Source organism: Mercurialis annua, linkage group LG8 (assembly GCF_937616625.2).
Source record: "Mercurialis annua linkage group LG8, ddMerAnnu1.2, whole genome shotgun sequence".
NCBI lineage: Eukaryota > Viridiplantae > Streptophyta > Magnoliopsida > Malpighiales > Euphorbiaceae > Mercurialis > Mercurialis annua.
In genome coordinates, this window is record NC_065577.1 from 2,650,380 (window position 1) to 2,675,881 (window position 25,502).

The following is a 25,502-nucleotide window of genomic DNA, read 5'->3' on the forward strand; positions in this document are numbered from 1 at the left end:
TTTCATATGAAGGATCTAGGAGCATTGAAGTATTTTTTGGGCATTGAGGTTGCACGTAGTTCTCAAGAAATTTACATGTGCCAACGCAAATATGCTTTGGATATTATTTCAGAAGTCGGTTTGCTTGGAGCTAGACCAGTTTCATTTCCAATGGAACAAAATCACAATTTGGCTATGGCAATCGGGGAGTTTTTACATGATCCAGAACGTTATAGACGTTTGGTAGGGCGACTTATTTATCTTTCAGTTACTCGACCTGAGTTATCTTATTCTGTGCATGTCCTAGCTCAGTTTATGCAAAAACCTCAAAAAGAACATTGGGAAGCAGCATTGAGGGTGGTTCGATACTTGAAAGGGAGTCCTGGGCAAGGTATTTTGCTGAAAGCGCAAACTGAATTACATCTTTCCGCTTGGTGTGACTCTGATTGGGCAAGTTGTCCTCTGACTCGTCGTTCTTTAACTGGATGGCATATTCAGTTAGGTTGTTCTCCCATTTCTTGGAAAACCAAAAAGCAACAAACTGTTTCTCGATCATCGGCTGAAGCAGAGTATCGTTCTATGGCAATGATTACTTGTGAATTAAAATGGTTGCAAGGATTATTGTTGGATCTCAACTTCCATCTTCCGAGAGCCATATGGCTGTACTGTGACAGTCAATCAGCTATACATATTGCGGCCAATCCGGTGTTTCATGAGCGTACTAAGCATATCGAGATGGATTGTCACTTTGTACGTGACGCAGTTCAAAGCGGTATCATCCGACCAACTTATGTTCCCACGGGTTCTCAAGTCGCTGACATTTTTACTAAAGCACTCGGTGGACGACAATTCGAACATCTTCTACGCAAGTTGGGCATTTGTGATCTACACGCTCCAACTTGAGGGAGGGTAATAGGAAATAATCTTGTTGTATAGGAAATACTAGCTGTATAGTTTTACCTTTCCTGTATAGTCTTACCTTCCCTAATTAGTTCCTAAATCAGCTCTTCTTTTATGGCTGTATGTTTGTATAAATAAGTGTGATTTTCTTAATGAAAAGACAGAGGGTTTCTCTCTTACAAATCTTATATTGGTTCTTAAAACTTTACAGCAATAAAGATGGGTTTTGGACATGATTTGTATTTTTGTAATACTATGATCGAAATTTATGTGAAATTCGGGTGTGTTTGTTACGCTCGGTAACTGTTCGATGAAATGCCGCTGAGGGATTTGGTGTCTTAGACTTCTATGATTTCTGGGTATGTTTGTGAAGGATGTTTTGGTTATGCTTTTGAATTGTTTAATAAAATGAGGCTGGAGGTGGAACCAAATTCAGTTAGTTTGATTGTTATGCTGCAGGGGTGTTATGGATATGATAGTTTGAGTGAAGGGAAGCAATTTCATTGCTATGCCATCAAGAATGGGCTATTACTAGATAGGTCTTTGCGAAATTCGATTTTGAAAATGTATTGTAAATCGGGTTCCGTCGAAGAAGTGGAATCGTTTTTCGTTGAAATTGATAAGAGGGATGTTATTTCTTGGAACACATTGTTAAAAAATAGTTAGAGTTAATTAGGAAGAAGAGAGTGAAATAATACATAAAATATTACAAATATAAAATTGGTAAGTATTTTAAATATTAGGGGTGTGTTTGAACTTTTTTCCTACCGCCAATTCAGCATCTTAACGTCTGTTAGTCAAAGTTATGGACGGAAGAGCTTTTTTGTTCGATTTAAAAACAACAAGGGTTTTTTTGTGCCCAAAAAAAGTAAAAGGGCTGTATTGTCCTTTTGGAGAAACATGGAGGGTTTTTTTGTACCTTTTGCCTTAATAATAATGAAAGTATATTTAAAAAATTTAATGACGTGTAATAATGTGATAGGTTTAGTTTATATATGACGTGGTGGATTGAGTCTATTTAAAAATTTATCTTTGTTATTTATCTACTATGTGTATACCGACTCTCTCACATTATTTTTTTAAAACACTCTCTCACATTACATGTAATATAGCACGGAGGTAAATCTTTGCCTATTAGGCAAGAGGATAGCAACGGGTAATATCTGTTTTTTTTTTTCGCTCAAAGGCTAAAACTTCCATTAATAAAAATCTTTTAATATGAAATCAAGGATGAAGCCAAATTATAAATCGAACAGGTTGAGGTGTGAGGATTTATATTATTTTTTAAACTTATCATATCTATTTCATAATTTTTTTGAAAAGATAATAATATCGAACACACTATTTTTCTTTAAATTTTAAAATTTTTATTGTTTTTTTTTAAATTTAGGTGTTTTATAACTCTCTTTTTTATATATATTTTACTACTATCAGCGATAAATTAATAATAATTAATATCCACTGTTGATGATAGTAGTCAATTTTAATTTTAATCACCATTTTATGTTTTAAGTTTGTTTTACCGTTATTTTTCAAAATCATAATAAAAATTAAATTTTGTCCATGTTTCCAGAATTAAAAATTGTATCGAGAAGTTTCAATATCAAAGATGCAACTTTTAGGTTGCAAATATATTTAATTTTTTTAATAATGCTTTCTTCTACTAAAATTTAAATTAAATATTGAGACTTTTTTTTTGCCGTGATGAAAGTCTATTCTTTAATAAAAAAAAATATTGTCCTTTTATGTAGATTTGTCTTGGCGTTTTCATAAGAGTTGAGTTTATCTTTATTTAGAAAAGTTTATTCTGTTTTGAAGAGTTTGGCTGTAATATTCTAATTAAATATATATCTATGTAATTCAATTTTTAGATTTTTTAGATGATTTGCAAATAATGTCGCGCATATTATTGTTCAAACATCTCGTTGTATGTTGGATCAGTAAATAATGTCGCGCATATATAGTTATTCCACTTAATTAATAAATAAAAGGATTGGGAATGATGAAGGTGGCCATAATTGAAACAAAAGTGCACATACTATAAAATATAGATATAATAAATCAAATTAAGTAGCAAACTCTAAATGAATCCAAAGCCATAATAATAAAATCTGAATTTCCTTTTTATTATCAAACTTGAGATTCATTTAGATGTTTAAAATCTTGTATTGGGATTTTAATATTTATTACTACGAGTACAATCGTTACGCTATGTCATTTATACAACAAACTAATCATGTGTTATCCATATGAAAAATTAATGATAAAAAAGTAAGTGAAAATTAAAAGATTCTCTATCGCAAATTAATCTCATTAGCTTGTTGTAAAAATGACATGGCATAACGGTTGCGTAGATAAACACTCTTATTACCATAACTGTATATAAATCTCATTTCCTCGTAGTGGTAAATCATAACCCAATCCTGACTTAAAAAACCACTCAAAAATGTCAAAAAAACAAAAAAATAATAATAATTAGTAGTACTCTATATTGCGCAGAAAGTTTTCTTAATTTTAAATTTTGTTTTTTGCCACGGAAATTTGTTCACTTCTATCTTTTGATTTTTTTAAGACAAAAATTTATTGAGGTCTTATGTTGCGAATTTTGTTTATACTTTCTAAAATTGATTTTTTTTAATTTATAAAATATTTCTATAAATAATATTGGAAATTTCTCTTGGTCTAATGTTTTGTGTTTTCTTTTTTCAAAAATGCTTTTAAAATTATTTATAATCTATTTTATATAAAAAATAATTAATGATATTTTTGTTTTTACGATTACTTTCGAGATCGTTGTTCATGGCAATTTAGTTACACTCTCTTTACTTCTCACTTTCAACATCTATTCATGAATCTTTTTTGGTTTTCCACCGAAAGTTGAATTATTGTTGTTAAATTTTCGGATTGAAAAATATTTCACAATTTTTGTTGAGAAAATATTGCGCTCTCATACAGAATATTTTGTCGAACCAATGGTTTATGTTGCAATTTCTTGGACCAATGTAATCATCCAACTCAATTTGTTTCTTAGTATCAGATTTTAGAGCAGATGAAAGGATTGAAATGGGTAACAAAATTTTGGTACCCAAAGGTCAAAATGGTAGAGAAATAATTATCAAAAAAAAAATTGTAGAGAAATAAAATTTAAGGGTGAAATTTGAGAATCCATGGCCAGGTGAGAAGCGAGTTTAAATGAGGTGGCAAATTATGAGGTGATAAAACAGGCGGATTAGTTGAATCGTTATTGACTCCATCTCTTGATGGCATAATTAAATATGTCTACCTAAAAGTTCTTTTTTCATCTTTATTTTATTTATTTTTAGAAGAAGAAAAAAAAGATGAATTGGGATCGTATTGATAGCATCTGCATTTGAGAGGTTGAAAACGTAAGCGGCAATAACGCAGCCATGAAGAGCAAGGCGGACTACAAGTGTAATAATATTGGAGTTAATTACATATAAAATCACCACCTTTACACGAAATTGCAAAAATAACACGACCTTTAAAACGTGGCAATTCAGGGCACCACCTTTCATTTCTTTTCAAAAACAACATGAGCACATTTTTAGTGGCATTTTTGCTGATGTGGCATGACACGTGGCACTCACATTGGGTGTCCAAGTCAGCAAAATTTTATCTAAAAACGTGCCCATGTTATTTTTGAAAAAAAATGAAAGGTGATGCCCTGAATTGACACGTTTTAAAGGTCGTGTTATTTTTGAAAAATCGTATAAAGGTGGTGATTTTATATGTAATTAACCCATAATATTGCATGATTTTCATATCATTACTGAAAATGTGATTATATATTATCATTTGAAACAATTATTTATTTTTGTACCATTTTAACACAAAATTAAAATTGTAGTACCAAATTAAAACATATATAAAGCTTATAATCCATAGTTTGATTGATGATGATATTGTTGAAAGGAATGGTTTTATGGTATTAAACAATTATAACAAATATTAGCAATTTTTTTTAAAAATGTTTAAATCAGTTTAGTAATTTCTGTATGAAACTTCTAATTATCATTTTGGTCGAATGAAATCATATGTATCAACCTACTTGAGATTCATAAAGCTATGTTATTGAAATTATATTGCACTACAACATATTAGTAAAAAAATGCTTTATATTATAATCCGCTAATTTAAATATATATCTCAAAAACCAACTTTTAATTCATCTATTTTTTTAATGCCACGTTATGTGGATTAAATAAATGAATTAAAATAACAATTATTTATAATATTATTTATTTTAGAAATTTGTTGACGTCAAATTATATGGTGACTGATATAACAACTGATCGTCTTAGCGTATCTAAACATGATAATATAGCCCGCACGGGTATGGTCTAATGGTCTAAACTTCAGTCATCTGGGCGTCAAAAGTCGCGGGTTCGAACCCCGGCTACGCCCTTTCTTAATATGGAGTGACTGAGATTGGATTGCTGGCCATTATAGCCCGGAATTACCAAGATATGTGGGATTGCGGGCGGTCCATATCTCGGGGTTTGACAATGATATTGAGTTTCAGCTCAGTAGAGTGAGTACTCGTCAAAAAAAATGATAATATATATTGTTTGAAATACAATCTATTTTTTTTGTACTGTTTTAATACAACTTGAAATTTTTGTATCCGATTAAAACACAAGGAAAAGATTTTATCTCGCTGTATTACTGAAATTACATTGCACTACAATTCTTCTAGAGCAATTACAAGAAGGTATAAATAAAAATTCAAGAATCTATTAGCAAACTCATATCAACACTTATTGGTCAATTCACAATCAAATTGTTAGTTTCTCAACGAACAAATGTTATGCCGCAGGTAAACATTTTAATGTTAATTTGACATGGTTTTTAACAGAGTTCATACAAACTGTTGCTGCAAATACACAAGTCATGTTGCTTCTTTACTATCGTGAAGGCCACTTCTCCGCTGCTCCAACATTGCTGCTATAAATTACAGCTCATCAACAGCCAATTACAGCTCATATACAGCTGGTTACAGCTCATCAACACACACAGTGTGTGTGCATAATTAGCTAGAAACGGTTATTGTATTTTCTCTATAAATAGAGATTTAGTTTTGTAATTAGTTTTAAGTTTTGTAATCTACAAACTTCAATCAATATAGTTGCTCAATGTTTATTTTCTGATATGGTATCAAAGCGGGTCCGAGCCCGGAGATGGCGTTGCCACCGGTGTTGCCGCCGCATTTCAGATTCAGTGTTTCTTCTCCGGTTAACTGAACTGGATGTCCAGTCCCAGCAGTTCCGTGATTTCAGATTTATCGATTTCAGCTTCTTCTCCGTTGTACCGAACTGGATGTCCAGTCCCAGCGGTCCGGATTGAATTTCGGTTTACGAGCATCCCTATCGGTGACTCAATGTTCGATTTCAGATTTCAGCTCAACGCAATATGTTGTTCATCACTATCAGTGGATTTAAGGTTCAATATCAGTTTCTGTTTATCACATTCGGTAAATGAGAAGTTTGATTCATATTTCAGTAGCAGATTACCTTCATTGTTCGGTGATTTCAAGTTCAACTTCGATTTCACCTCTGGTTCCTTTCAATCAAATTCAGGTTTCAATTTCAGATTCTCTTTCGTTCAAATTCTAATATTATTTTGTTCTCTGTCAAACATGATTTTGATGAGAGAATAGTAACCGTTTCTTGTTCATCATTGCTGCTCATTTCTTCCTGATTGTTGAGTAGATTCAATTCTTATCAATTGAGTTTCGTATCTCTGATTTTTTGATTTTTCGTTTCTCACAAATATCATTTTCAGTCAATTCCTTATCTCTTGTTATCATTTGAGTTTTAATCTCAATATGATTTTTAGTTTCAAGGTTTGTTTAGTCTGAGCTATTCAATTTGGTGAAAACAAATAGATTTTAGTTTAGCTCATTAACCGTTCGGTAGAATTCCTCAATGAGATTTCAGCTATGGTTGCTGGTGTTTTTTTTAGCTAGCATATGTGCTAGAATTATCTTGGGTGCTGATAATCATGCCACTGAAGTTTTGTTGCTCTTGACTTGAATTCTTTGGTTTGGGATTTTCCTTCAAATGCTTAAAGCTCTACTGCTAGCGGATTAGTTATATGTCATGTATTGAAAATTGCTCAAACTTCTGGAGTTCTGCAATTATTCCATTGTTGTTAATAGTTGGTGTTTTGAGCTTTGTTGTTGAAATGGATGGATATCCATAGCTATTAGTGCAAAGTGGTTGCCTTCAAAGGTGTGTAATCCTATTATTGTTTTGAGTTTGGAAGAAAATGAGATCAAGACATTCAGGTTGAATGAATTGATTGGATGCATTATTGCTTCTCTGCATATTAATGATGAGAAATATATGGAAATGGGACATTAATATGGTCATTTGGAAAAGGATTTGAAAAGGTGCAGAGGGAGTTCCAGAATGAAAAAGGCACACTGAACATGCAAACTGTTGCTGCAACATGGTCTCTTATCAAGGTAGACATCTTAGATATCTATGTCTAGCTTGAGGGGGGGGGGGGTAACAGAGTTCATGCAAACTGTTGCTGCAAATACACAAGTCATGTTGCTTCGTTGCTATCGTGAAGGCCACTTCTCCGCTGCTCCAACATTGCTGCTATAAATTCCAGCTCATCAACAACCAATTACAGCTCATATACAGCTGGTTACAGCTCATCAACACACACAGTGTGTGTGCATAATTAGCTAGAAACGGTTATTGTATTTTCTCTATAAATAGAGATTTAGTTTTATAATTAGTTTTAAGTTTTGTAATCTACAAACTTCAATCAATATAGTTGCTCTGTGTTTATTTTCTGATAGTTTTGGTGGATATAGAGTGTGCATTTGGTATTTTGGCTCAATGGTAAAAATATTAAAACCCGGTCGGTTTTGAAGAAACATAAAATCAAACAGAATTAAAGCAAAGACCGATACGTATAGGGGCTAAACCGATACGTATAGGGGCTAAATTAAGAATTTAAGCTCATTTGAGTTTTAATTTGTATAACACTCGAACTTGAACTTGGTATAATTAGGACGTGGTTCAGTTCTGCTCATTTAAACTTATAGTAAGAGTGGAACCAAATTGAATGACTAAATTAAAAAATTCATTTAAATTGAACTAATTTTAGGTTAATTTTTGAAAATAATAAAATTCAGTTAAAATTCGATAAAAATTGAACCAAAAAAATATTTTGAATTGAAAAATCAATAGAACCAATCAGTTCGATTAAATTTTGTTTACATCATTTATAAATTCAATTTGGTTTGATGTAAAAAAGTATATAATAATAGATCGGTTTTATTGGTTTTTTTTATTTTATAAATAAAACATAATTAATTTGGACCCCTTGAAATAAAAGTCTGCGTCTGTCACTAGCTACGAATAATGTTGCACATATTAATATCCAAATATCTAGTTTTATGTCATGTCAATAAAACCACTTTATTAATTTCTATAACCACTTCTGATATCGTTGAATAAGAGTTCTTTTATTTTAAAAAGGAAAATTGCTTTACAACCCATCATTTTAATCCATTTTCTATAACTCTTCTTATGTGACAATATTTCCATTTCCGTCATCCAATTTTCCTTTAAAAGTGTATATCTCAAAAACTAACTTTTAAGACATCCACTTTTTAATTTCACGTTAGATAAGTTAAAAAAAATGAATTAAATAGAATGATTATATAAAATTATTATATATATATGTTACTATATATATGTTACTATATCATTATTATTCTAGTTAACAAATAAAAGGATTCAGGGTGATGGAGATGGCCACAGTATTGAAACATACTACATATACAATAAAGAAAATCAAGTAACAAAATCTAAATCAATCCAAAGCCTTAATGATAAAATCTGATTTTTCTTTTTAAAATATCATAACTTCATATTCATTTAGATAATAAAATCTTGTATTGGGATTTTAATATTTAATATTTAATATTTATTACACTCTCTCTTTTTACTTGCTATATAAATGCCATTTCTTCAGAGTTGAACCCAGGTCCTTCTAACCTAGAAAAAAAAATCCCACACTCAAAAATGTCAAAAAAGAAAAGAAATGAAGAAACTGCTCCTCCCTAGTACATTATTTTGCACGAAAAGTTATTCGATCTTACGTTTTTAATTTTGTTTTTGAACACAAAAACTTATTTAGTCATATGTTCTAAATTTCATTTTGAACAAGAAAATTTATTCGTTCTTATATTTCGAGTTTCCTTGATATATTTTTAAAAATGTTAGTTAATTTCCAAAACGTTATATTTATAAAATACTTTCTAATAAATATTGTTTCACAAATTATTTCTGTTTTATCGGCAGAAAACCAGATCGTTATTCATGGCAATTCAGCTACACTCTTTCTATTTTTACAACCACACCTAATTATGAACCCTTTTTGGTTCTTAAGCGAAAAATTAGACCATTATTGCTAAATGTTCGAGCGGGATATCATTTCACGGTTAACATTGAGAAAATATTGCGCTCTCATCAAAATCTGAAATCCTATCGTCAAATGGATTTTTTTGCAATCATCGGATCCGATCTGCTCTTATAGGCTCCGACTTAGGTGCAAAGATTAAAATGAGTCATAAAATTTTGGCACCGCTATGTCAAAATTGTGAAAAGTGGGTTGACTCTGAGACAAAACAAATGAAAGGATACAACGGAGGGAATGACTGCCCTCTTTATCTTCACCCGTACCGAGTTGTACTAAATTTTTTATCCTATATTTTAATTTAGTATCAAAATATTAAGCTATGTTAAAATCGTATGAGATTAAATTTCTATTGTAAGTGAACTTCAAAATTGTTGAGATCAAAATAGTTTGATGTAATAATTAGTGACAATATATTATAAAAAAATATCGAAAATGTTATATTATATGGTGACCAATATGACAACTGATGTAGTAATATGTCTTATTTTAGCGAAAAGAGACAATATACTACAGTTTGAAATACAATCAATTTTTTTTGTACCGTTTTAATACAAATTGAAATTTTAGTATAAAATTAAAACAGAAGGCAAAGATTTTATATCACTTGCTATATTACTGAAATTGTACTTGCTTTGGAGAAGAACATTAGTTTATCTCCTTCAGCCCTTACTATGGGAAAAATAATTCCAGATGCAACCTGCAAAATACAAGACATTATTCATTAAAGACTAGTAGACAACTAAATCGCTCTCAGCTTAAAGTAATTATGGAATAACGTCTATACACGGAAACACTGAAACGGAAAACGCTAAAACAAGAAACAAGATATATTATTTTTACAAAAATAGGCTATAAAAATAAAATTTCAGAAGTATTTTCGGAAATAAAAATGAAACACCGAAACGTAAGACTGACTTGTCTTTAGCATTTGAGATGTGGGATTGACAGAAAAAGACCAGTAAATAGTAATAAACAAGCTCACCCTTGATATTGTTGACATCAAGGGCGGATCGGGGTGGGGGTGTCGAGGAGGGTCGGCACCGGAAAAAATTAAAAAAATACGGATATAGGGGGAGTCGTGGTTTCGTCCCTACTATATAAAGCATTTGTCTTCCCAAACAATAGTAGTACTACACATCTTATGCTCATTAGCTCATTATTTAGTACTAAGAACTTTATGTTAAAAATGGTAAAAATAAAGAAACATCTAAACTGAATTTGTAAATTCCAGTTCCAATCTCCTGTAAAAAGAGTCCAGTTCTTGCAAATTGCACCCATGAAGTTACTATATTTTCCAATCAAAGCTCACTCTAATAAAGATTAAGAATTGAAACTCATAAGTTATTAACCATAATAACTAGCTACAAGTACAAGCCTAGAAGCCGGTGTGAGCCTAGCCTGGTTAAAGTGTATCTAAGCGCATCTTGAGATAATGGGTTCCAATCTTGTCTCCATAACTAACAACTAACAAATTGAGCCTTTAAAAATCATACTCTATCTTTGACAAAAAAAAAACACAAGCCCAGAAGTTCAAAGACACTAAAAAAACAAGATAGAATATGCAGTTAAACAACATTATACAGTTACTCTCTAAAATTGGTCATCAAAGCAAAAAGACATCAAAGATCAGAGCTAAACATTAATAAAATATTAGACATCCTCCATTGACTCTTCAAAAGAGTCAAACTCTTTAAATTAAAGAGTGTAACAATAAAATGCAAGTCTAATGGACTGATTATTATGTATATTTAGAGAAGAGAGTGAGTTTAACTTTCTACATGCGAAGAGAGCCAATTTTCACTCTCTATTTCACATTTCATCAATTGTATTAGATTTTAAAGTCAAATAAAATATATTTTTTCTTAATATATATATATATATTGCTAATCTGATATAAAAATAAAAATACAAATAAAAAATTATTGTTTAGTTAATATTTATTGAAAAAGTAAAATAAAAGTTAAAAATTAAAGGGTCTATTGAAGTAAAATTATAAAAAAAATCTTTAAATTTAAAATACTCTTTATTTAAAAAAAATACTCGTTATTATAAAGAATATCATTAAGAATTTGGTTGTAATAATTTTATTAAATAATTATGTAGTTGAATTTTTAGATTTATTAAACGATTTGCAAAAAATGTTGTGTATATTATTGTTCAAACATCTTGTTCTATGTTAAATCAGTAATCATGCATTTATAGTTTTTGTAAATATGATCTAATAAAAATTCTTATATTAAATCAATATGTTACTATATTATTGTTATTTCATTTAATTAACAAATAGACGGATTTGAGGTGATAACTAGGGGTGTCAAAATGGATCATGACACGATAACTCGATTCACCTAATTGTAAATTTGACGAATTCAGATTGAGTCTTAGCAAGTTCGTGTTTTAACCGTGTCAACCCGTTTATGACACGAAATAAATGGGTGGTGTCACGAGTTGACTCGCGAACCCATCTAACCCGCCTAACCATTTTACAAATTATATTATTTATAATATTATAGAAATAAACTAGTTATAATTTCATAAAATAAAAAATGAAATTATTAAATTAGTTAAATATAATTATATTAATTTATAAATAAAAAAATTTTAATTTATTTTTTTATAATTAGAGTATTAATTGATAAATTTAAGTTTAAAATTATATTTTTATGGTTTTAGTATTTTTAAATGTTAAATGAGTCGTGTAATTGTGTTAATCGTGTTACCCGTTTATCTTAACGTGTTAATCGTGTCGTGTCACCCGTTTAAAATTTGTGTCGTATTAGGGTTGAAGGTTTTGACACGATTAGTTAACCGAGTCGTGTTCGTGTTGAACCTAATCGTATCAACAGAGTAGATCAACATGACACGTTTACGACCCGCTAATCCATTTTAACACCCCTACTGATGAAGGTGGCCATAGGAGAGATTATTAGGTAGATTCAGTTTACCACGTCATTCGTGGACTAGCCTATTACATTATGACACGTCATTAAAATAATAGCACTATCGTAATTTTGTTTATTACTTATGTACACTTTGAGCAGTAATATTACGATAGTGCCATTATTTTAATGACGTGTCATAATGTGATAGGTTTAGTTCATAGATGACGTGGTGGACTGAGACCTAAGAATTTCTCGTGGCCACAGTATTGAAACATAATTGCACATACTAATATTATAAATATAGTAAATCAAATCAAGTAGCAAAATCTAAATGAATCCAAAGCCATAATGATAAAATCTGAATTTTCTTTTTATTATCATAACTTGAGATTCATTTAGATATTTAAAATCTTATATTGGAATTTCAAAATTTACTACCATAACTCTTTTCACTTACTATATAAATCATATTTCCTCATAGTGGTAAATCATAACCCAGTCTTTATGACCTAAAAAAAACCCTCAAAAATGTCAAAAAAGAAAAAAAAAACAAAGAAAATGCTTAGTAGTACTCTTTCTTGTGCCAAAACTTATCTTCTCAAATTTTGTTTTAAAACACCAAAATTTGTTCAATTTCATGTTTTGTTTTATAAACACGGAAATTTACCGAGTCTTATGTTTTGATTTTCGAATTTATTTAAACTTTCTAAAACCGATTACAAAATTTTGAAATTTATAAAATATTTCTATAAAATATACTGGAAATTTCCTTTGTCTTATGTTTTGTGGAGTATTCTTTTTTTCAAAAATGTTTTCAGAAAATCTAAATTTTTTATATTTATAATCTATTAACAAACAAATATTATTTTATGAATTTTTCGTTTCTTACGATTACTTACCAGATCGTTGTTCATGACAATTCAGCTACACTCTCTTTACTTCTCACTTTCAACACCTATTCATGAGCCTTTTTTGGGTTTTCGGCAAATAACTTAATCACAGTCGTTAATTTTCAAACGTGAAAAATGTTTCACAGTCTTCGTTGAGAAAATACTGTGCTCTCATACAGAATTTTTTGTCGAACCAAAGGTTTATGTTGCAATTTTTTTTTTACCATCCTTATCATCGGAACCTATCTGCTCATTAGTATCAAATTTTGGAGCGGGTGAAAAGGATTGAAATGGATAATAAAACTTTGGTATCCATAAGGTCGAAATTGTAAAAGTTGAAAATTCATAGCCAGGTGAGAAGCGAGTTTGAATGAGGTGACAAATTATGGGGTGATAAAGCAGGCAAACTAGTCATATATTTACTAGTCTATAATGTCATTGGCTTTATCTTTGATGACATGATGAATATGTTTACCTAAGAATTTATTTTCATTATTATTTTATTTATTTTCAAAGAAAAAAAGTTGAATTGAGATTATATTGATAGCATGTGTATTTGAGAGGTCGAAAACATCAGCGGCAAAAACGCAGCCTCAAAAAGCAGGACGGAATATAAGAAAAAAGCGTATTCAGATAATATCAACTTAAAAAAAATAAGCAAAGAAGATATGAGAAGAAACGAACGGGTGCTAATGGTTGATTGAGTATAGAAGATACAAGGATTTCTGAAATTTTATTTATTCACAAATTTCATGTATAATTTGTTAAAAGGAATGGTTAATATGGTTTTTTTTTAGAGAATGGTTATATTGTATTAATCCAACAATTATAACAAACATTAGCAATTATACAAATATGCTTAGGAAACCAAACTCAACAGCTGGGGTTGAATATCAATCAAAAAAATTTGTTCCCCACATCAAGTTTAAAAGCTCATTTGACGAGTATCTTAAACGTATAAATTGATAATGTTTTAATATAATGCCAGTTTTTTATACCTCTAAAATTTTAATTTATAAAATTTCATATTTTATAATGAAAAAATGCATCAAATATAGTTTTTATTTTTTTATTGAACTCGACAACTAGCATATCATTCAAATGCATAAAATATAACACACTCGAGGTTGAACTTGATATTATTCGGACTTGATTTGATTCATCTCGTTTAAACTTCTAGTAAGAGTCTAACCAAATTGAATGACTGAATCAAATTGATAAATTTATATCGAATTGATTTTAGCTTGATTCGATTTTAAAAATAAACAAGTTCGGTTAAACTTCATAAAAGTTGAACCAAAAAAATAATTGAAATTTAAAACTCCATAGAATCTATCAGTTCGGTTAAATTTTGTCTAATAACCCTTATAAATTCAATTTGGTCTGATTTAATAAAATAAAAGAAATAGATAAGCTTGGATGGGCTTTATTTGAAAAGGTTATTTTTATAATTATACTATACAAAAACAATATTTTTCAGTATTTTATATAAAATTATAAATAAATAAAAACCTATTAAAATTAGTATAATATCTTTCAAATAATTAATTTAATGTGTTATTAACTATAAAGTTTATAAAATAATTAACAATAACAAACAATCAGTTACAATAGTATTACAATTGAAAAAAAAATGTAATAATATAACAATCAAAAGAAATATATTCAATCAAAAGAAATTAATTCATAAATTTGATGATTTAATCTTTTTTTTTTTATGAATTTGATGATTTAATCTTAAAAGATTTAAAAACTATCAGAATGTATAATTTACTCAATTTTAATTTTTTTATTAAAACTAATTGCAAGATATTAACACTGCCACCATATTCTCAATATTAAAAATTATATTGAGACGTTAAGTATCAAAAATGAAGTTATCAGGTCATAATTGTTTTTAGTAATACTATTTGTCACTTATATTTTAGTTAAGTATTGCAAATTTTTATTTAATCCGCCTTGATGAAAGTTTGTTTTCTTTTCTTTAATAAAAATTGTGTTGTCATTAATTATAAAAAAAAAATTGTGTTGTCATTTTTAAGATAAGTTTGCCTCAGCCTTTTCAGTAAAGTTTATTTTTTCTCTTTTAGAAGTAAAAAGAATTTAATTGTATAATCCTAATTAAATTTATGAAATTTACTTTTTAAGTTAATTAGACGAGCTACGAATAATGCTACCCATATTAATATTCAAGCATCTCATTCTATGTCATGTCAATAAAAACGCATTATTAATTTCTATAACAACTTCTGATATGGTTGAATAAAAATTCTTATATTTAAAAGAGTATGTTACTATATTATTGTTATTCTACTTAACATATAAAAGGATTTGGGGCGATGAAAAGGTGGACATAGTATTGAAACATACTATAAATACAATAAATAAAATCAAGTAACAAAATCCAAATGAATCCAAAGTCTAAATGATAAAATCGGAATTTTCTTGTTATTATCATAACTTCATATTCATTTAGATAATAAAACCTTGTATTGGGATTTTATTATTTATTAGACTCTCTTTTTACTTGCTATATAAATTCCATTTCTTCACAGTTGAATCATAACCTAGAGAGAAAAAAAAAACCACACTCAAAAATGTCAAAAAAGAAAAAAAGAATAAAGGAAATTCTCCATAGAACACTATCTTGCACGAAAATTTATTCAATCTTATTCTTAATTTTTTTTTTGAACACAAAACCTTATTTAGTCGTGATTTTTAAATTTTATTTTGAGCAAGAAAAGTTATTCATTCTTATATTTCGAGTTTTGTTGATATTCTATAAAAATGTTAGTTAATTTCCAAAATTTTATAATTATAATTATAGAAAAAGTTACTTTGCCAATTTTTGTTTATAGGCAGAAAATCAGATCGTTATTCATGTCAATTCAGCTATATCTCTCCATATTTGCCTCTCCCAGTCTAACCACGAACCCTTTTTGGTTTTCCGATGAAAAATTAAATCAGTCATTAATTTTTCGACATGGGGAATATTTTACGGTTCACATTGAAAAATATTGCGCTCTCATCAAAATCTGAAATCCTCTAGTCAAATCAAAACTTTTATTGCAATTTTTTAGACCAATTTTATCATCGGATCCGATCTGCTCTGATGGGTTCGGACTTCGGTGCAAAGAGTAAATCGGGTCATAAAATTTTGGTACCATAATATCAAAATTGTGAAAGATGAGATTTGAGGATGAGAAATTGGGACTCAACGGGCAGGCTGAGACAAAGAAAAGGAAGAGATGGTTGCCCCCTTTATCTTATTATTCTTATATTTTAATCTAGTATCAAAATATTAAACTATATCGAAGTCGTACAAGAGTATAATTTTCTATCGTAAGTGAAAGTACTTCAAGATCGTTAAAATCATAAGTAATTTGATGTAATAGTCGGTGACAATATATTTTTAAAAATATATTGAAGGTGCTATATTATATGTTCGATTATAGAATATTGTATAATGTTCGATTTATTGATTGATTTAACTAGAGAATATTGTATGATATTAATGAAATAGAGATTTTGCTTATATAAGTATTATATATATGTTCGATTTATTCATTAATTTCATATAAATCTTATTGAAAGAAATAAGAAACATAAGCAATTATAATAAAAAAAAAATGCTTAAATCAGTTTAAGAATTTCTATATGAAACTTTTCATTCTCATTATCTACTTGCTAGCTAGTATATTGCTGATATTACATTGCACTGAAATTCTGCCAGAGCAATTCCCAGGTATAAGAAAAATTCAAGAATTTTTTCTCAAAATATGTGCGAATAATGTTCCACAAGGACATTAGGATATGATTTGCCTAATTATAACATAGTCTCAGGTTATCACAAAGAATAAAGAAATAATTACTCTTTAAAATTGAATTACAAAACATCTTAGCCGGCTTTTCACGTTATTTCGCCACCAATTAGAGATGGGAAAATATGCAAATTAATTTTCCCCTCGTGTTTATATTTAAGAGCAGATACGCCCTCTATGTGTATGTTAGAGCAAAAAGACATTAAATTGTCAAAATGGAGCAAATACGCCATTTTATTAAACGGGGTTGAAAATGAATGCAAACACCTATTCAAGATCTTTAGATGGCTTATAATCCACCTGAAAAGAAATACAAATTCGCCACTAGAATGCCGGAAGAAAATTACGGGTTATCTCTAACTATCGAATAAGTATATTAAAACTAGGATTTTACCTAGAAACGTGTATATGTAGAGTTTGCCAGGTATGGTTTCTCACACTAATTTAATTTCATTGTTAATTTGTTAAGCTACACAATTTTATTATCTTTTTTGAAAGAATGTGTGTGGAGTTACATGAAATAAAAGAAAATTTAGCTGGAAAGGTGATAAGAGATTATAGCTTTGAAATATAAAAACTTATACAACAGTATTGGTTCAGTCACTAATTTTCACTGTTATCATGCTTTTGTTTTGAAACTATTTTAAAAATTGTTTCTCTAGATTTTTTTTTTTTGCAAAAATACAAATTTACGCTACTTTTACATAAAGGGCATAGTGAAGATGAATGAAATATTTGCATCTTCTCTCTATAAAATGTAGTTGTAACCTATTGTTTCCTCACCTCATAAGAATCTAAATCGTTATGTATTAGCATTTTTTGTTGAATTTTTCTTACCAATCAGCTGATCAGGACTGATTGAACCAAAATTAATTAAACAAAATATTTTATCTAATCGAGCTATCAATTTTAACAAAAACCGATTTAATCAAATTAACTAAAACGTAAGGTAGTCCTAAGCCTGCTTTAGCCAGACCTAGCTTGCAAGGGCATACGCTGAGCCATACAGCTAAAGGCTTCAACCTACACCATACAGTAAAAACCAATCTCATCAATAATTTAGTATTCTGTCAAAAAAGGCTCAACGATACAAATGTGTGCAGCAACTGATTTCTTTACAATCGCCATAATACTTGTTATAAAGAAAATATTTGATTCAAACAAAAACCGAACCGAACCTTGTCTATTCCATGATGCCAGGTGCAGCATTTTCCACGTCGACGTCTCCCATCCCTGTATCTTCCTCGTCTGCACTATCTTCGTCGCCGCTAACCTCCTCATTTTCATTTCTTAACTTAGCCATGTGTTCAGCAAGCAATTTATCATCTCGTTCACTCACCTAATAAAACAATGCACGCGCACACACATTATATATATACATATAGCACCAGTATAATTAGGGTTAATAAGTTTATGTTGTAAATTATTGTTTTCTCCTGAAATTAGAAAAATTTCCCCGACTTTTTAGGTATTAGATAAATGTAAGTAAGAAAATAGTAGTACATTTTTAAAATTCATGGGGAGAACAGTAATTTTGAACTAATTGCAGAGGTAATAGTAATTAACCCATAAAAAACTGAGAAGTAAAAAAAAAGTCACTCACTGCTCTCGGAGGTTCCTTCACAATAAGCTTCCCCTTATGCTGCTCTATTGCTTCGGTGCATGCAGTTATTGCCTTAGTGAGAACTAATATACCTTGCTCCTACGGCAATTAAAAAATTTCATTAATAATGTTATTGCCAGTGGAAAATTAAATTGGCAAAATCAATTATATAATCCAAGAAAGTAAAAAGTGTATTTAAACAGCTACGTCACTTGTAGTTTGAGAAACAAGTGAAGAATAAGAACCAAAGCAAAAATATGTAAGATATACAAATTGAGAAACTCAAAAACGATAAGTAACCCAAAGAACATAAATCACGTAGGCAAGGCTAGTTCATCTGGGACAGTGCTAGTGTCGATAAATAGAACACAAGGAATTTAATTGTACTAAGCTATTAGAAACATGCAGAAAATTTAACTACTATGAACTTTGCAAAGCAAAGAAAGCAGAGCAAATGATGGACTTGTACTCAACCAAAGAATGCTGTTTCAACAAAATATAGCAGAATACTACGATTTCCAAACCATACAGTAATGCCAATTGTGTAAAAGCAGGGGCAGAGCCAGGGCCATTACATCTTGAGCGTTTCATACTTTTTTTGGCATAAGCCCTTTTCTTTCCTAACAAAAAAGTATTTTAACTTCTTATTTTATAATTTTTTTTAGCTATTAAGTTTGAATTTTTATGTTAATTGGCACTCCTCAAATTTTGTTTCCTTCCAAAAACCCTTTTAACTTTTATTTTCTTTAAAATAGAGATATTAAATTTAAATTTTTATATAATCGGCCCCCCTTAACATTCAGTCCTAGCTACGCCCCATGTACAAGGAAAAATTATAGAAGACTAAAATTCTGTACAGGTGCAAATCTAACCTTGTCTAGCGTTTGTGTTGTAAGAACATAAAGTGGAGGAGCAACCAGTTTAATTTTCACGGGACAGTCCTTATTGCCTGCAGCCTCAGCTTTCCTCATAGAATCCTGTCAATTAGATAAACAAATAAACTATGTATATCATAAAAATGCCTTGCAAGTAGAGTACTTATCTGCACACACAAATTTCTTAGCCATTTGAAAGAAGAAGAAAACAAATTAAAGAAACAGTAGTAGAAGACTAAAGGAAAGAGAATGTGACCTTAATGTGAAGAACTCCATCAAACTGGAAACATTTCATTTCAATATCAGCCCGAATCTTCAATGGTTGAGGGGTCATTCTTCTCCTTATATTCTTTACCAAAGCTTCTTTAATTTCCTCTGTCACAGCAGGTACTACCTTGGTAACCTATTCAGCAAACAAGAACTAAGTAATCCAAATAAAATCAGCAGAAACTATTTTATTTAACAAAATTTACCTCTTGACCATCAGGACCAACTTCTTTGATTTCACGGGTAAGGGAATTCAAAACTGAATCAGGATCATTCACAACGATTTTAAATGCCTGCGAGTCTAACATAATGAGTCAAAAAGAATAACAAAATAAAATTGGAAACAGGAATAATATAGAAAGCAGCGAATCCTCACCTCAAAAGCATGGCCATATTTCCGGTACAACGGCCAGCCAATATGAATGTACAATTCCTGTTAAAAAAACACTATGGTGGTAAGATACATTATAAATGAAAGCACACAATATTTGACCATGAAAACAGAAATCACAACTTGATCATGAAAACAGCAAAGGGATTATACAACATATCTAGATTTTAGAATGTTAAGCTATTCTCAAATTTTCTAATGTTATTGATTAAACCATGAAAAGTTCAATTCTTTTTTCAGCAAAACTCCAACCAATTAACTAACAACCAATTTACAACTTGTACATCGACAAGATAATAAGCCTTGTTAGGTGTATAGTATATAGGTTAATTTCATTATTATATACATGTTCAATTCTGCAATTAATCTATCAGAAATCACAATCTCCAATTTCAATTGTACTAAGCTATTCTGCAATTTTCTAATGTTATCGATTAAACCATGAAAACTTCATCCAATGAACTAACAACCAATTCACAACTTGTAAATCGACAAGATAAAAAGCCGGTTAACTTCATTATTATTGAAAAATCAATACATGTTCAATTTTTCAACTAATCTACCAAAATGACAATCTAAACAATTAAAAACTTTCACCAACTAACATTCATCAAAACAAACACTAATATACCTCCAAATCAGTAGACATAGTCTAATGTTATCGATTAAAACATGAAAACATCCAATTTTTATAATAGCAAAACTTCATACAATGAACTAACAAAGACTTCACAAATTGCACATCGACAAGATAATAAGCCGATTAATTTCATGATTAGGTTAATTTCATTACTACACATGTTCAATTCTTCAACTAATCTACCAAAAATCACAATCTAGACAATTAAAAACTTTCACCATCTAACATTCATAAGAAAAAAAACTAATATACCTCCAAATCGGCAGACATAGTCTCGGCAACATGGCGCATAATCGAGTGAACAAGCTTACTCTTATTATACCTCTCTTCACAAGTCTCAATATCTTCCTCACTAACTCTTCTCTTACTCAAATCAATATACCCCTTCTCCTTATCGACACGCAGAACCATCACCGGCTCGATACGCCCGACCTTAATTAAGCTACTAACACTCCTAATACGACGCCGTGAGAGCTCTGAAAACAGAATCATACCTTCAATGTTATTGTACTCCAACAGCGACACGTACGCGCCCATGTCCGCAATATTTTTCACCTGTATCATCACTGCCATGTCCACCTCTGGGTACCTCGATTCGTACATTCTGCACTCCAAATTAGGACCCATCGCCGATTTTTAGGGTTTTGAATTGGGGATTTTCTCTTTTATTGAGTTCTTAGGGTTTTTCTGATGAAATCGCACTAAATCTAACGCGAGAAAGAAGAATTATGCGGAGCCACGACCATGGGCTTCCCGATTATACCACTAGAATTGGATTCGGCCTTTTCTTTTTGGGAAAAAGGTATATTTTAGACCTTAATGATTTTTGTATGAGTAAAAACATCCCATGTGCTTTTTTTTTTTTAAATAAAAATACGCTCTAATTTATTGTTAGGCAGAAGGTATAAAAAAACCCTTGGATTTTTTTCAAAAGTATAGATCAGCTCTTTTACTTTATCTGGATACAATTAAGCCTCCGTATTTTTAAAATTAGACAATTAAACTCTTATTATTTTAAAATTGAACAAATAAACCCTCTTCATTTACTTTTAGGACACTTATCCCCTCAAATTTTTGGTAAATATTTTAAATATTAAAATTATTTTTGAACGTTTTTCTATGATTATGAGAGACATGTCAGCCATTAACGAGTGTTTCTAATGATGTTGGATGAAAGGGGTTATTTGTTTTATTTGAAAACAAAGAGGGCTTAATTATATCCCAAAAAATAAAAAGGCCGATTTATATTTTTGTGAAAACTATGAGAATTTTTTTGTACTTTTTACCTTTATTGCTGTTATAAAAATACTTTTAAATATTTTTTTTAAAAAATACGATATCTACTAATAATCTATTAAAAGAGCGTATTTAAAAAAAAATTAATACATATTTTTACAAATATTTAATTAAAAACAAATTTTTTTATAAAAAGCTTTCTTTATCTCCAAAATGGCCCCAACTTTTTTAATAGAGTCCTTTTAATGACATATTTTTTAAATTTTATTTGCTTTTTCAGAAAAAATTAGAGCTAGCACGTGTTTTCTCAAAATAATGGCACATGCACGTTGTTTTCCTTCTTTTTGCAAGGAGATATTGGACTTATACTTGAAGGCGTGGCACAGTTGATCAATCTCTAATAATATGTATATGACCCTCAATATTCATGGGCAGTGTGCCAATTTAAAAAATGTCTAATATTAACTCTCGCTAATTCCGCTAACAATTAGAGTAGGTTATCTTTGAAAAAAAAAATGGAGATATCGGACTTCACAGAAATATTTATTTAAGAGCATCCCTCTTTCATATGGTATCTTTTGCATTATTTTTAAAATATAATATAGCAAAATGTAATATTGAAAATAAATTGAGGGATAAATTATGACCTTCCCTTGTGAGGGTCATAGTAATTATTTCTTTCATATATGACGTATTATCATATCTATTTTATAGAGTAATATTTTTTTCTTAAAATTATTATTAATTACAACACACTATTATTTTAATTTTTTTATTGAACAAAGGGTCAATTCACCCCCTCAACTTGGCACGAAATATCAAATAAGTTATTTTGGACGTTTTTGGGTCAAACAGACCCGCAACTTAGCACTTTAGCATCAAAAAGGCCCTTCCCCACTCTCACTTCCTTGAGTGAGATACACTCTCCAATTTAAAATGTAAAAAAGTTTGAAATGATCCTTAATTTTATTTTATTTTTCAAATTAACATTTAATAACTCTTAATTTTCATTTATAATCCTTATATTTGTAAAATTCAAAAGTTAAATTAAATTTCAAATAAAAATTGAAGAATCTTACAACACTTTTTTCATATTTTAGCTTAAACCTAATTATTCTACTTCTTCTTCACATTTCAGCCGCCTTCAAACTTTCTACCACCTTCACCGCCGTCCTTTTATTCTTAATGAATCAACAGCTAGAATGGCCTCTCTTCTTCTTCGTTCGTTCGTTAGCTGATGCTTCCGTTCATCCACCGATGTCGTTTCTGTTCGTCCGCCGCTATAGCCTCTTTCGTCCGATCCGTTTCCGCTGCTGCTGATGTTGGTGGACAAGGCGCTGGTACCGGCGTTGCTTCTTAAACTGCCGTCAACTTCTTCCTCCTCCGCTTCTCCTCCATATCATCTGCCTTGTGAGTTCGACGACGGGGACAAGAGCATAAGCAACAGTGAGAACGACGAGCAACAGCTTTTGATTATGCTTTTAATTTTACTGATTTTGTTGTTGGTGTGTGTGAACTGATAAATTGCGTGACAGTGGTTGTTTGAACTGAACGGCGGCAGCTTGAAAGCTTGGTGGAAGTTGGTGGTGGAAATTGGTGGAGGAAGGTGACAACGGTAATTGTTAGATTAGGGGCAGTTCGACGGCGGTTACCTTTGATAGGGGCGGCGGCGGCGGCGGTTTCCATCTGTGGATTAGGGTTAGGTTTAATTAAATTTAATTAGTGTTAATTAGAGTTCTTACTGTATTTAATTAGTACTAAATTTTGATTAATTTTTGTAATTAACAATCCCACTCTCTTTTATGAGTGTTTTTGTGTCAGAGGGGTTGATTTGAGCGAAAAACGCAAGTTGCGGGTCTGTTCGACCCAAAAACGTCTAAAATGACTTATTTGATATTTCGTGCCAAGTTGAGGGGGTGAATTGACCCTTTGTTCTTTTTTTATTTGTCCTAAGTTTAGGTCTTGAGGTATTACCTACACACAGACTAATTACAATTACAAATTAATAATCTCTCAAATTCAATACTGACTTAAATATCGAAGTGTTGATAAGACAACTACCGTCCGATCAGCAATCTAACTCCTATTTTATAAACACCCGTTTAAAAAGAATTTAATTGTATAATTCCAATTAAAATTTATGTAATTTAATTCTTAAGTTTATTAGACGAGCTACGAATAATGTTGCGGATGTTAATATTCAAGTATCTTGTCCTATGTTATGTCAATAAAAACGCATTATTAATTTCTATAACCACTTTTGATATGGCTGAATTGAAATTCTTAAATTTTAAAAAGTATGTTACTATATTATTGTTATTCTACATAACAAATAAAAAGATTTGGGGTGATGAAGGTGGCCATAGTATTGAAACATACTATAAATACAATAAATAAAATCAAGTAACAAAATCTAAATGAATCCAAAGTTTAAATGATAAAATCTGAATTTTCTTTTTATTATCATAACTTCATATTCATTTAGATCATAAAATCCCAGGATTTTAATATTTAATATTTATTGCACTCTCTCTTTTACTATATAAATTCCATTTCTTCACAGTTGAATCATACACCTGTCCTCCTATCTTAGAGAAAAAAAAAAAAACTCACACTCAAAATGTCAAAAAGAAAAGAAAAATAAAGGAAATACTCCGCTCGTTTGCTTTAAATTTTGTTTTTTAACACAACATATTTAGTCATATTTTTTAAATTTCATTTCGAACAAGAAAATTTATTCATTCTTATATTTCGAGTTTCCTTGATATTTTATAAAAATGTTAGTTAATTTCTAAAATTATACATTTCTAAAATATTTTTATAAAAAATTTGTTCCACTGATTTCCAATTTATAGGCAGAAAATTAGATCGTTATTCATGGCAATTCAGCTACACGCTTTTCATATTGCTCTCTCCGGATCTAATAATGAATCCTTTATGGTCTCCGGCATACAATTATTCCACTGTCGCTAAATTTCTGACGTGGAAATGTTTCACGGTTACCATTGAGAAAATATTGCGCTCTCATTAAAAAATGAAATTTTCTTATCGAATCAAATGATTTTGTTGCAAATTTTTTGACCAATCTTATCATCGGATCCTATTTGCTCTTATGGGCTCCGATTTTGGTGTATTAAGAGTAAATTAGGTCATAAAATTTTGGTACCATAATGTCAAAATTGTGAAAGATGAGATTTGAAGATGAGATATCGAGCTACATGGCAAGATGAAAAGTGGGTTGGCTGAGACAAAAAGAAGGAAGGGAAGCTAATGGAGGGTACTAGTTTTTGTATCCTATATTTTAATCTAGCATCAAAATATTAAGCTGTATTAAAATCTGTCTTAAAGATTAAGTTTCTATTGTAAGTGAACTTCAAAAATGTTCAAACCAAAATAATTTGATGGAATAACTAATGACAATATGTTTTAAAAATATGTTGGAGATGTTATATAACTTATATTATATGGGGATCAATATTATGACAACTGATGTCATAATATCATTTTATTGTAGCCAAAAGTGACAATATACTATCGTTTGAAATACAATTAATT

General features: G+C 30.0%; 1 protein-coding gene across 2 annotated transcripts; it reads right to left on the bottom strand.

The window, feature by feature from the left end:
• Positions 1-17,804: 17,804 nt before the first annotated feature.
• LOC126660272 (eukaryotic translation initiation factor 2 subunit alpha homolog) lies at positions 17,805-21,450 on the bottom strand. Of its 2 annotated transcripts, XM_050353679.2 has the most exons (8): positions 20,964-21,450; positions 20,057-20,113; positions 19,887-19,973; positions 19,670-19,816; positions 19,411-19,515; positions 18,539-18,637; positions 18,114-18,274; positions 17,805-17,958 (listed from the first exon to the last, which is right to left on the bottom strand). In XM_050353679.2, the coding sequence occupies exons 1-7, from the start codon at positions 21,336-21,338 to the stop codon at positions 18,119-18,121; spliced, it is 1,026 nt and encodes a 341-aa protein (XP_050209636.1). In that variant the 5' UTR covers positions 21,339-21,450; the 3' UTR covers positions 17,805-17,958; positions 18,114-18,118. The 2 variants fall into 2 exon arrangements, with proteins under 2 accessions (XP_050209636.1, XP_050209635.1); XM_050353678.2 differs by lacking the exon at positions 17,805-17,958 and having other exon boundaries at positions 17,972-18,274.
• Between the last annotated feature and the right edge of the window lie 4,052 nt (positions 21,451-25,502).

Bases quoted from the DNA above. Each gene is read 5' to 3' on its own strand.
- LOC126660272 (XM_050353679.2), bottom strand. From the start codon at position 21,338: ATGGGTCCTAATTTGGAGTGCAGAATGTACGAATCGAGGTACCCAGAG. The intron at 20,114-20,963 runs GTATATTAGTTT...TTTTTTTAACAG, and splicing joins CTATGTCTGCCGATTTGGAG to GAATTGTACATTCATATTGG. The intron at 19,516-19,669 runs GTCACATTCTCT...TCTAATTGACAG, and splicing joins ATGGAGTTCTTCACATTAAG to GATTCTATGAGGAAAGCTGA.